General features: G+C 42.7%; 1 protein-coding gene across 1 annotated transcript in view; it reads right to left on the bottom strand.

Moving 5' to 3' along the window:
• Positions 1-1,346: 1,346 nt before the first annotated feature.
• Lyst (lysosomal trafficking regulator) overlaps positions 1,347-13,984 on the bottom strand; it is a 147,573-nt gene continuing 134,935 nt past the window's right edge. The window contains exons 49-54 of the mRNA XM_057786947.1: positions 12,502-12,600; positions 8,073-8,212; positions 7,723-7,820; positions 5,180-5,336; positions 4,746-4,817; positions 1,347-3,232 (exon numbers count right to left, since the gene is read on the bottom strand). Coding sequence (XP_057642930.1) covers positions 3,094-3,232; positions 4,746-4,817; positions 5,180-5,336; positions 7,723-7,820; positions 8,073-8,212; positions 12,502-12,600 — 705 coding nt within the window. The 3' untranslated portion in view covers positions 1,347-3,093. The remainder of the gene's footprint in view (positions 3,233-4,745; positions 4,818-5,179; positions 5,337-7,722; positions 7,821-8,072; positions 8,213-12,501; positions 12,601-13,984) is intronic.

Here is a 13,984-nt window from a genome sequence, read left to right as displayed (position 1 = left end):
GACAGGCCCAGAGAACGGCATTCACGACACCTCACCGTCTCCTCCAGTTCCTACATCATGTTCATCCCCTTCCGCAATGTTCCCAGACGCACAATATAGCTGCCTCACTTAGGGCCAAGCATCCAAAAGTCACTTATTCTCAGGACTTGGGCCAGTCACAAGTCCCTGCGGTCATCCCTGCCCACTGTAAGAGGTTTCTCTGACCAAAGCTGACAACCCCTGTCATTTATGGGCATAAAAATAAGTATTTGTAAGGCAATCTGAAAGGCACTATGAAAATTAGTCAGTGGGGAGAAAGCTTCCGACTCAGTCCCAGCTTGGTTTCTTTTTTACATTCTGCATAGCAGGTAGCGTCTTCAACAGTATGGCCTTACCACCCAGGCTTGGTGGGCAGTCAACAGCAGTGGCAATGGCCAGTACTATTTAGGGGTTATAGGTTTCATTGGCCAAAAATTAATACGGAAGTATCCTATTTCTACCACTGTAATGTGTGTTCAATTGCTCTATGGCCTCTCAAAGTGCCCTTTCCCACCCTTGCAGTGTGTGTGTGTGTGTGTGTGTGTGTGTGTGTGTAATGTGTGTTCAATTGCTCTATGGCCTCTCAAAGTGCCCTTTCCCACCCTTGCAGTGTGTGTGTGTGTGTGTGTGTGTGAGCCGTGGCAGTTTCTACACAAGGGCTTATTTGCATCCCTTGCTGACAGGCTTTGGCCTATTGGTGACTCTTAGTTACTTTCCAGCCTACATTGAGGCCCTATGGCCAGACTTTAAATGAATTTAGTGATCAGTCTTGGGGTGCCTGAGGGCACATAGCCTCTATTTTAGTAAGGGCATCTGCTTCTTGGCTTCTGGGAAGACTCAATGGGCTGTGGACTCTTGGACAGAGAACTACTGACTCTGATTCCTGTTGAACTCTGTGTTTCCTCCCACACTAGGTCATCCGTGAAGTTGGACTAAGACCCAGCTTAAGCGCAGACTATCACAGGCCATGTCTCATGGGATACTATTTACAGGGCTCTGAATTCAGTCCACTAGCTCTTCTTACCCTCTCTCTAGCCACACGGTATCTCTATTTATCTGCATGGCTGCAGCCACACAATCTTATCAGAGCCCTTAATTGTACCAACAGTGCAGGCATCTATGGGAGTGGCAGCATTCCTTCTATGACTTGTGGCTTGTTAGTTGGTTCTATTCCTTGAGGAGTTTCAGTGGTTGAAAGAAACTGGTCCCAGCACAGCCAGTGATTAGTAACAGAAATTTCAGATACACCTTGTTCTGCAATAGCCATGGACTGAGATCTGGTCATAACATACAAGACATACAGAAGACATAGATTTAGTTCTATTTTTAGCAAGTTTATTTCCAAACTGAAGTGGCAGTGTGTAAAGGTAACAGCATGTGATGACTTCTAGGGATGGGTGCTACAACATGCACGTTACAAGGCGTTTCCAACATATACATACTAGGTTTCATGCTCAATAAATAATCCCCCCAATGAATTTTCATTTTTACATAAAAATATAATATTGCACTCTTAACAAGATCAGATATTTTGCACATTTTCTCTTTAGATAATGATGAAACTCGGTCCTTAAAAAAAGCCAAGACTGCATAGCATCCCTATTCTAATAGGAGACTAACTTGAAGTTCTCAGTAAAAAAATGAAAGCTAGATCAATAGCTGAATTTTTAAAAACAAATAGGTCACTTCAACGTGAGTAGGAGTAATGTCATCTCTGCTCATAAGTGGACCTCAGGAGTAACATGTGCCCATGTCAATGTGACCTAAAGGTCTCATGAGGCCCTGCCTATCCCTGCGCCTGTCCTCACAGCAGAGACTCTGGAATTGCGTCTTGCAGATACAAGCAGAATGTTTTACAAAGTCTGGAAGTTACAAAAGTAGTTCTGTAAACAGTATATGAATTAAATTTCCAAAACAAATGCACAAGTCACTCATCGGCAGCAGAACGTGCGTCTATCCCATGGTGACATATCTCTGAGCCTACCCGACAGTTCTCAAAGCCATTAAAGCAGCACCTCAAGTAAACATCCAGCTGTCCCAGCATGGCAGACATGGCATTCCAGACTAGGAGCTGTCTTCACGTGCCATGGCGCACACATAGGGCTTTTACTTTCTCTAGGATTCTCAGATGGCGGCTTAGGAGGAACAGGTGAAACTGGGTTCCTCCAGCTTGCACACTCAGCTGTCTTCTTTTCCTTCAGGCTTCTGTCTCACAGCAGAACACTCTCCTGTGGGCCGGATTAGCTGCTGTGCCTCCACTGTGGAGTGCTGCCTGGAACTTCGATTATAGATGGGAAATGTTCAGGGCTCTGTTAACGGCATTGCTACCAGCAGATGCTAAAAAGATTTACCATTATATTTGAAGACAGTCACTGAACCAAGGGTATTGATGTCTATAGTGTTATGGATTTTAAGTAAACTCTTATGAGGAAGAGGATGTGTATGAAATCAAAAGTACCTGGACTCTTGCCTGTGGCCTGCAGGAGAAATCTAGCCACTCTTTGGGTGGAGACACCCGGCAGAAGCAGCCTAGTGCGATGCTGCAGCAGTGTGTTGTCTGCTCAGACATTCCGGAATGCATTTGGTGCAGAGGCACCTACTGAATAATTTGCTTCTCAAAGAAAGCGATTGTTGAGCCTTGAAAAATTCCTAGTTTTTCTTTTCTTTTTATAGGGGGATGTGTGCATGTAGGGGATATACCAGATCTTTAAAATATAATTTCTAGTATTTTAGATAAATAATTAGCCAATTTAAGTTCTGCTGCTTCTTTTTGAAAGTAAGAGAAGAGAGACCCTAATCTTTGATTCAGCATACTTTCTTGGGAAAAAGTATCAAGAGTCTGACTTTAATTTGCCTCAAAAGACCCGAAACTTGTTGGCTGGTGTGTGCTGACCCAGCCTTCCACACCATTATGGAATGAGGGTAGGGCTGTACTCCCAGGACCATGGAGGCTGTGGAAGTGTGGGCAGAGAGACAGGTGTCATTACTGGATATCTGCTTAGTCATCTGTTTCTGCAGTGGCTGGAGCCAGCTCCACAGTGTGATGCTCATGTCCTTTGTGGAAGGCCCTTCTCTTCATCCAGCTGCGTAGCTGCTGAGGAAAGAATAGAACATGGGCTGCTTTACACGCTGCTGGTCCTTCCGACACCATGCAATCACTGTCCCATCACTGTTGGCTGTGTATAAGTGGTGGCCATCGCAGGAAAACGTAAGGCTGTAAAGAGAAATCCATTTGCACATTACAATCCTTAAACTGTTTTTACAGACTGTGATGCTAAAACTAAGGTGTCTCCACTCCAGAGTCATCCATGCAAAGACGGCGCACAAACTGTCCGTGCCGACCCATCCTAATATAGTCACCCTCCTGACAAGGTCCGGGGCTCAGTTTAGCTACAACAAAACTGGAGCCCCAGAGATCAGGCGGGAGAAACTTTACACAGATAGCATACTAATAGATTTTCCCCTTAAAAATTAAATTACACTTATTTATTTATTCATTCATTTGTTTATTTGAGACAGGGTCTCTCTATGTAGTCTTGGCTATCCTGAAACTTGCTATATAGACCAGGTTGGCCTGGAACAGAGAGCGAAGGAGGGAGGGAGGGAGGGAGGGAGGGAGGGAGGGAGGGAGGGAGGGAGGGAGGGAGGAAGAGAGAAGAAAGAGAGGGAGAGAGAGGAAGAGAGAAGAAAGAGAGGGAGAGAGAGGAAAAGAGAGAGGGAGGGAGGGAGGGAGAGAGAGAGGAAGGGAGGGAGGGAGGGAGGAAGAGAGGGAGGGAGGGAGGGAGGAAGAGAGGGAGGGAGGGAGGGAGGGAGGGAGGGAGGGAGGGAGAGAGAGAGAAGGAGAGAGAGGGAGAGAGGGGGGAGAGAGAAGGAGGAGAGGGAGAGAGAGGAAGAGAGAAAGAAGGAGGGAGGGAGGGAGGGAGGGAGGGAGAGGGAGAGAGAGGGAGAGAGAAGGGGAGAGAGAGAAGGAGGGAGGGAGGGAGAGAGAGAAGGAGGGAGGGAGGGAGGGAGAGAGAGAGAGAGGAAGAGAGAGGAAGAGAGAGAGAGGGAGGGAGAGAGAGAGGAAGAGAGAGGAAGAGAGAGAGAGGGAGGGAAGGAGGGAGGGAGGGAGGGAGGGAGGAAGGGAGGGAGGGAGGGAGATCTGCCTCCCTCTGCCTTTTCAGTTGCTGGGATTAAAGGTGTGGGCCACCACACTCAAGCCTTAAATGACATTTGTTTTAAGGATGTATTTTGTTTCTCTGGAGAAAAAAGGCAAAACAATGTAACATTAATAGATAATTTAGGCTCACACTTAAATTCAGCACAATCAAAATAAATTTATTTAATGAAGTATAATTTGAATATCTCAACTACTGATTGAGTTTTAAAGTCAAATTTTAAGCCAAGTTAAGGGTGACTGGTGTTTCTTTCATCAAGCACATCCCTGTGGTGCTCAGTCACATGACTGTCATTGCAAAGGAGGAAGTAGAAAGAATAGTTTCTATGGTTCCAGAAGCTTCCTGGCACAGGGCCAGCCTGTCTTTCACCTAGACACTAGACACCGAGTTTCACATGACCGGAGTGCGTTGGTTTGTTGCTGGTAACAAGAAATTTGCTGCATGGTAAGAGCCTGGCTTTTCATGAGACCTTCAGACACACACTCTTTAGGTCTATATGCTTTACTATTTCTCTAACAAATATAACTACAAATTATTTTATGAAGGCTAAAAGGCGGTGGTAGATCTTACCTTATGATAGGCTTATTTGATTTGGGAAATGTAATTTCTCTCACAGGCTTCAAGTCCCATGTGCTCCATAACCTAGAGGAAAGAGCAGTCATTATTCAATTATGCAAACTAAAACTGCATGCACTGAAAAACACACGCGCTTGTTTGCTGAGTTACCAGGATGCTCTACTGCAAAGAACAGCATTGCCTCTAGGGAGTCTGCAGGGGTTGCAGGGGAATAAGAGCCCTGCCTACTTTCATATGGTTAATATTTTATGGTTAACACAATACTTCCAAACTTCACTAGCTTTACTATTTAGAAACACAACAGGAATAAAGACCTATACCCAAAAGAGACTTTAAATCTCTAATTCCTACACATGAATATGCTTAGACATTAAATTCATTTCTCAAACTGCAGTGATACACGATTGGGAAGACAACCCCTCTCTTACCTCACAATGCCGTTTTCTAATCCCCCTGCAATGACATTGATGGATACTCCCTCAGGCTGGTTGGAGAAAGCTACAGAACAAATGATCTCTCTGCAGTGGACATGTCCAACGAGGTCCCCATTCACTGTCCAGAGTCTCAGGTCACTGCCCCCTCCAGCTGAAACACAAATCATCCCACAGATCACCAGAATGTGGAGTCTCACACGAGGTCCCTACGGCCATAAGGGCCATCCCTGTTTACTTGGAGATGCAGCTTGCAGGGAGCCCTGATTACTGACTCTGAGTTACTCCAAAGAGCTGTAGGGTCGGTCATACAGATTGGTCCTCTATGGGCAGTGACCAAGGACGGAGTGGAATGGTAACAAGGGAAAGGAATCAGGAATCTTCGTGTGCTTACATTTCCGTCTACGAACTGACAAATCCTAATTATGTTTGCAAATACCCAGAACACCATTCTCCAAGAGAGAGAAAAATATTCTGTGAAACCATCAGAAAGAAGTTACTTAAGGGAGCTGGGGAAATGGCTCAGTGTGTTAAGTCACTGTTGTGTAACCATAAGGGACTGAGCTCAGATCCCTAGCACCTACAGAACAGCCAGGTATGGTGGTTCAAGCATGTAACTCCAATGTTGGGGAGGCAGACCCAGGTGAAACTCAGAGGCCCTGTCTCAAAACATAAGACAAAGAGCAATAAAGATATTGAAACTCAATAACCTCTGCCCTTCGCACATATAAGCATGCGTGAGCAGTGCCCCCTCCACCTCATCACAGTGGCTTAAGCCAAGTATGGTGGCATACACCTGCAATCCAAGCAGTTTGGGAGGCAGGAGCATGGTGAGTTTTTGGTTAGCTTGGGTTGCATATAGAGACCCTACCTAGCAATAAATAAATAAAAAGTGATGTATGTGACTTTCAAAAGAGAAAAAAAATAGTTGCAGTAAAAATGATACATATTTTTAAAAAAGTAACTTAATTCTTAAAACAAAGCCTTATTCCTCAGAGTATCTAATATTGGATTTTATTTATTAACACTGAACTGAACTAAACTAAATTTTTCTTTTCAAAGACTAGAAAGTAAGGGGCTGGGGAGATGGGTCAGTGGATAAAGCACACAGTGGGTAGAGTCAGCTTGACACCTAGCCTGGAACACCTGCGAGGGATTCTCTAGATTCAATTTAACCTCTGAAAATGTCTGTGGGGTATCGTCTTAATAAAATTAATTAATGTATGAAGATATGTCTTAATTGTGGGCAGGAACATTTCCCAGGTCAGGGATCCTGGACTATAGGAAACGGAGAAGGTGAGCCAAACACCAGCTCCGCATGCATTAGTTCTCTGCTCCCGACTGCGGCTGCTCTGAGCTCTCCCACCCTGACTTCTCTGCCAAAAGACTCACCGTGGAACTGAGCCAAAGTTGCTTTTGTCAGGTGTTTTATCTGAGTAACAGGTAATGAAACTTTGCCCATGAAAGCTGTGACAGTAAGCCCAGTGCTCCCTGGTGAGACAGAAGGTGGAGCTTGTAGGCCAGCTAGCCTGGAGCACCACAGCAGGGAACAACAAAAGACCCTCCTGATAGTAAGGCTTTGGTGCACAACTCAATGAACGCGGAGAAGGTGAGCTGGTGCTAACATAGAGCCTTCACTCCTGCTGACTAGAGGTTAGGGCACTGGAGGACACGCCTCACGTTGCCAAAGGAGAAAAGCAAACACCATCCCTGCTATAAAACTGCCCACCTACAATGGTGGCCTGCATGCAAGATGCATTGTAACAGTGGTGCAAAGCTTATGGGACTAACAAACCCATATCTGATTGGACTGAGGGCCCACTCCATGAGATAGAACCCATATCTGACACTGTTTAGATGTCCAAAAACCTGAGACTAGATAGGCCAGGGACTTAGGGGAAAATCAAACATGACTGTTCTACTAAAAAAAGAAGCAACAAAATAACTCCTCATGACAACATTCTGCTATGCCCATAGATCAGTGTCTTGTTCAGTTATCATTAGGGAAGCTTCCTCCTGCTGTAGATGGGAATTAATACAGAGACCCACAGCTGGACAAATACGCAGAGAGTGAGAGACCTTGGAATACTTCGTCCTATTGTGAGGTCTCCATCAAATCCTTCCCCCAAGGGCTCAGGGAACCCTGCAGAAGAGGAGCCAAAATAAACTCAAACCATTTTAAGTTCCTTTTGCCGGAGTATCTTATCACAGCAAGAGGAAAAGTAAAATCATCAATCTGTCAAAAACTTGTTCTCTAGCACAAGAAAGGTAACAGAGCTAATGGTTAAAAATGAAAACCAAAGTGGCATAGAAAACAAACGCCAAGAAATTTCAAACAATCAGGTAACAATAATTTAAGTGTATTCAAATAAAGTTTTACATCTGTCGGGAAAAATTTTAACTTCTGCGTAAGGTAAGAAATCAATGTAGGACCTTATATTTTTAATATACATCCATGCTATGGCCAAAGTGCTTACACTGAAGGGGGCTGAGAGAAGCCCTAGCCAGGAAATGGGCAGCCCCAGCTGGAGGTGACTCACCTGAGTCACACACAGTGGCAATGTCACCTGATGTTTCACTGGCAGAGACAGCTGTCACAGGGCTTTTGTGTCCTGCCAGACTTTGTACATAGCATAGCCTAAAAAAAAAAAAATGACATGAATTCACACATCTAGTCATACACAGGACTACAGTCTTTGTTTCCTTTCCTCAGAATAAGTAACTCTTATTCTGAGTCATATGACTTTTGACTTTAACTAGACTATAGAGGTTCTCTATACCCATAAGCATGTGACCCGTGCTTAAATTGACAACACAGTGCCATGACTCTAGTGCATTTATTATATACTGTAGAATATGCAACATTTCAAGCAGCCATGTCTGTTTGTACCTGTTTAGGTCCCACACGATGCAGGTCCCATCTCTGCTCACACTTATCATCACGCTATATGGCTTGCAGACACACAAGCTGGTTATCTCTTCCGTGTGTCCATAGAGATGCATCTGACTCTCCATTTCAATTTCTGAGGGCTAGAATTTGAATATTAAGCAAAGTATGAGATAAAAACCCACATAAAATAATCCATACTATCTCAAAATTAAAAATATGTCTCAGACTTTCTTTTTATCTGATCATTTTTCAATTCTATTCAACTTTTTAAATAAGTCAATAAAGAAATGTAACAATTTAAATTGCTAATTAATAACTTGCATTGCCTATTAATTTTATTTGCTCTTGTTCAGTCTTTGTTAAAGGTATATGTATTTTAAAGTTTGTAATATTGCTATACAAACACATTTCCATTTTGTATTTTAAATTATTTTGCATTTTCTACTTTTGATATTATCTTCAAATATTTTAATATTATCTTCAAATGATAATAATAGTCCATACAGTTATCATAACTGACATGAATATTTTATATTTACTGATATTTAAAACTGTTTTCAAGTTATATATAATGTCATAAAACGTTTTGTTTCTCTCTTTAGTTTGACAGGTACCAGTGCTGTGTCCCTTTTCTCAATGGCTACAGACGGACTTTCAAAAACCAATACGTCTGAAAGCCACATGGTTATTATTTGCTTTTTTATTGGAGTGTTTGCTATCATTGGCATTTCAGAATTTCCCATTCAAGAATGCAGAAATGGGGGCTAGCTCACCTCTCCTGAGCAAGCAGCTCTAGGTTCCCAGTGTGGCATCTCCTAGGTGTCCTCCCTGCCACTGCATGAGGCATCTTATCCCCTGGCTGCACCCTAGATGGGATTGACTTAAGAGGTAACCAAGACTATCCCCGTGTGTGGTGAGCTTCCTGTGGGAATTCTCCAGACTCACTCTATCCCAGGTGACCAAAGTCCTTATAACTTTCTCTTTCAGTGGCTCACCTAACTTTTGGCCCACTCTGTTCTGGATTCCCCCATGTGGGACTCCCCCAGGATTAATGTCAATTTCCACAGTGTTTTTGCCTTTCCCACATCAGCTGGAGCTGCCCATCAGGCCAGTTTAAAGTGGTACCATGAATCATGGGCAGCAACCCTGTTCTAGGTGAAACTGGAAATCCAGACATCCAAATAGCAGCAGGCCGAGAGAGCCACAGGGGAAGATGGAGGTTAGAAACTCCAAGCAAGAGTGAGGTCCCAGGGGAACCTCAAGGACACCTGAGCTCTCGTTTCATTGCAGACATGAAAGCCCAGGAGGAAGCCAGACAAAGGTGGGGCTACATGCTCCTCCTGATGCCAACAACGGTGGTGCGGATGAGGACCTGAGCAGTCCCAGCGTCCTGCTAGATACAAAGGTCTGCCAAATGTCCCAGTGCAGGTCCCTGTTCCCCCAAGAGGGATGAGGACACTGGTATCAAGGAGTGGTTACTGCAGAAGGAGGTCACACATATTTTCTATTTCTTTCCCAGGGCCTAGGACCTTTGCAATTTCTGATGCAGGAGTATTGCATGGCTTTGCAGAATGAACTAGCCCTGATGTGGAAGGTCCTGCATAGTGTGGCTGAAGGACATCCTGGACCAAGCCCTTTGCACAGTGCCCTGTATCTTCTCCAGCTCAAGGTCTGTATCCACACTCAGCACACATCAGGCTCAAGGTCCTAGAGCTACAGCTACTGCTTGTGCCAGTAGAAGACTCCTGGCTGCCTAGAGGCTTCAGTCACCTTCAGCTTCCACTGGCTCACCAGGGCCTGAAATGTGCTGCCAAGGGAGACCAGTGTATCTGACCTTGGGCCATCCTGCCAAGTCTTGAATTCTACATTGTATCAGTGCACCAACTTTGTTTAAATTTATAGCTACTATGCATTTATTTGTGTGTGTGTGTGTGTGTGTTTGTGAATTCTCAAGCTCTAAACCAATAAAAGGTCTATTTTTTTTTTTTAACTCTGTTAAAACAATACCGGGCTGTCTGTTTCAGGAATGACTATTATACAATCAATTATCACTTTCAGAAGATATTTTTCTATAACATTCACTTCACTTATAGATAATCCCATAATAAGTCAGTATCTACCATTTACTAAAAGGCTTCATTGAGAAGACTCAGACAGTTTATCAGTAAGTGCTTAAAGTTAAGTATGGTTTACTAGCAAAAGGAGATACGTCCTAAGAACCCCTGGAAAATTCTCCCAACAAGGACTTTTGAGAGTCTTATGTGACACTATGGGGCTATTGTTTGTCTGTGTGAAAGCTCCCTGAGGGAACACATAAAAGCTTTCAGGACCAGGGACTTCATGGCGGGAAGCTACAGAACAGAAAGAAGTGGATGTCAGAAGCCTCCTTTTGACTTCACAGCCAGGGCCAGGGCTGTATCATGGATACAGGTTGCTGAGACAGTCTGTGGGATAAGGCATGAGGACCAACAACTGTGAAGATCTAAGTGAGCTCTCCTTAAACACTGGCAGAACCACACAGCTAATAAGCTGCATTTCTGACACTGGGCAGGAAATAACCACTACTCTCACAACTCAATGACTCATTACTTAGAAGGAAAGAAAACCCTTATCAATGAGTTGTAAAATCTGCTTTCAGGAAAATTATATAAAAGTAACAATAAGCAATGTGAACCTTCATCAGTATGCTTCAACTTAAAAGCAAACAAAACAAGGATTGCTATATTAAGTCACAATAGGTGTAACTATGATCAACTCTACTCAAAGGCATTCCTTGTGTAATGACTCCTATACTGACATCTTAATTCTTTTCTTTTTATGTGGTATTATATACTGTGTTGGTAAATAATTAAAAATGCAGAAATGAGGAAAGCTAAGAACAAGGCTGTTTAAAGTGTCAAAAAGCAAATGGAGCAGAAACTTAAAAAAAAACAACAACAAAGATAGCGCTGTTACCATTTCTTAATAAATAAAATATTTACTAAGAAAAAAAAGGCAACTATACATGTGCATAGCAGATAGCTATCCTAGTGCAGCCTGAGATGACTGAATGTACCGGCAGCCATTCATGATAGAGAGAGATGTATAGGGATGAAGTGTTTGAGAGTAAATAGGAGAAATAAAAAGGGGACTTTCTGGACATTATAACACTTCTGGACTTAGTGAACATGGCATGTAAGAACCTCACCTGTGGGCTATATAGGCTGCTTTTGTTTTTTTCCATTTCATCCTTACCACTGCAGTCTTAACTCCACAGACCATGGATTCCATATGGTTGGGCAAGTTGGTACCCCACTTTTGGTAATCTCTTTTCTCCACTCAGCAGTACCCAGTGTAAGTGTAACCTTCTTGGCTCCCCAATACCTAGCAGACACCTCTCTCCTTGTCCCATCTGTTCCTACATCCTGTCCTAGCCTCCCTCCCAGCCTTCAGGGTGTTTCTCCTTGCAGGCTCTCCAGGGTCTCTCCAGGTGCTGACTGGGGTCCAGTACTCCTGACAAAACATTTTAGTGGTTCCTCTGATAAGACAGAAACAGTATTAGGGTCATATTTAAACCCCAGGGTCGGACAAACTTTAATAAAGGATTTACCAAAGAACTTGGGAATAATACTGTGCTAGGAATAGTAAATAGTTCCACTCTGCAAAATATATTTTATAATATAATTCTGAAAATTGTGGGAAAAAAGTAGCCCAGGAAAGATTCTAATGAAGATTATTACTTTAACTTGCTACATCTTGAACAGTACCACAAGGTTCAAGCAAGGAGACAGGAAATTAAAAGGAAGCATTGCATAATATGTCTTTTCTTTTAAAAATTGGCTTATTTAAATACCTCACCTTCGTCATTCAGTGGATGGCTTAAAGATGCTTTCTAGTAAGTAAGTAACAGAAGTTAAGATAGCTACTTAGATTTTGCTGCTATTTAATTTAGTCAGACTAGGAGGGTGACATTAGGGTTTCCATACTTTTGAGTACAAAGGATAGAAATCATGTTTTATACAATCTTTCTAAATGTTCAAATTGATACTGAGAATACAGGCAAGATTCAAATGTCATTAAAAAAAAAAAAAAGCCATGTGTTGGCTCATGCCTGGAATCCCAGGATTTGGTAGCCTAAGGCAGGCCTGCCAGAAGTCCCCCTGTCTCAAAGACAGTCATGAAAAAGCCCAAATGCAAAGCAGATCATATCTCAAAATATTTTGTGTCTCTGAAGCAAAAAATAAGAACTCTAAGATTATTTTCAAAACTCTTCATTGATTCTAAAGAACCTAATTCATTTAAGGTTTGTGACCTTCCACTTCCTAAGAGCTAAAATGGAAGAGCTAACACACATGTGGTAAGGTGGCCTTGTACAAGGACGGCTCACATCATCCAGGCTTTCCTCAGTGACATAAAAGTCCAAACCATGTGCCAGTGAGCCAGGACCTACCGTGCTGCTGGTGAGCCTGTTGGTATAGGCTGTGATGACACCACACTTGCTCCCGGTGAAGAGCTGACAACTGTCAGGCACCCAGGCACAACTGGTCACCTTTGAAAGGACAAACCAAAGACTAATGTGTTAAAAACAGTTAGACATAGTTCTCATTCTCTGAGAACTTTTCATAAAAATACATGATAACAAACTTCTGGGTAATATTTTTGCTTGATATTATCAAAGCAGAAGCAGATGTAACCATAGTACTTTCAACAGCTTTTAGCAAAAACGCTTAACAATTGTTTCCAGATTACAAGGTATTGAAAACAACAGTATATAATTTTATATTTTTATACACACTGTTTCTTAGAAATAATACAGGATCAATCAAAGCTTGCGCGTGAATGTGCGAGTGCTTCAAACATCTACGTACTGGTCTTTTGTTTTGAAATAGGGTCTAATTGTGTATCCCAGGTTGGTTCGGAACTAAAGATCCTCTAATCTAAGCTTCTGCACTGTTGGAGGCCACCAAGCTGGGCTACTATTTTTTACTTTCATGCATTCTCTTTCTGTCATTCCATGGGGAAGCAGAGTATATGTAAACACAGGTATTACTCTAACAGTTGCAAATGTTGCTAAATAGGAGAAGAAAAGATAAATGTGAAGGATTACTCCTCTGGTACAAAATCTTCGTTCTTTTTTATTGATTTTTATTGAGCTCTACATATTTCTCTGCTCCACACCCTGCCTCTCCCCTCCCATTCAACCCTCTCCCAAGGTCCCCATGCTCCCAATTTACTCAGGAGATCTTGTCTTTTTCTACTTCCCATGTAGATTAGATCTATTTAAGTCTCTCTTAGGGTCCTCATTGTTGTTCTCTGGGATTGTGGTTTATAGGCTGGTTTTCTTTGCTTTATGTTTAAAAAACCACCTATGAGTGAGTACATGTGATAACTGTCTTTATGTGTCTTGGTCACCTCACTCAAAATGATGTTTTCTAGCTACATTCATTTGTCTGCAAAATTCAAGATGTCGTTAATTTTTTTCTGCTGTGTAGTACTCCATTGTGTAAATGTACCACATTTTCTTTATCCATTCTTCGGGTGAGGGGCATTTAGGTTGTTTTCCAGGTTCTGGCTATAACAAACAAAGCTGCTATGAACATAGTTGAGTACATGTCCTTGTGGTATGATTGAGCATCCTTTGGATATATACCCAAAAGTGGTATTACTGGGTCTTGAGGAAGGTTGTCTCCTAATTTTCTGAGAAATCGCCACACTGACATCCAAAGGGGCTGTACGAGCTTCCCACCAGCAATGCAGGAGTGTTCCCTTTTCCCCACAACCTCTCCAGCATAAGTTGTCATCAGTGTTTTTGATCCTGGCCATTCTTACAGGTGTAAGATGGAATCTCAGAGTTGTTTTGATTTGCATTTCTCTGATGACTAAAGATGTTGAACATTTCCTTAAGTGTCTTTCAGCCATTTTAGATTCCTCTG

Source organism: Chionomys nivalis, chromosome 13 (genome assembly GCF_950005125.1).
Source record: "Chionomys nivalis chromosome 13, mChiNiv1.1, whole genome shotgun sequence".
In the NCBI taxonomy this organism is placed as follows: Eukaryota; Metazoa; Chordata; class Mammalia; order Rodentia; family Cricetidae; genus Chionomys; species Chionomys nivalis.
The sequence above is the reverse complement of the archived record's forward strand: the minus strand, read 5'-3'. Positions and strand labels throughout refer to the sequence as shown.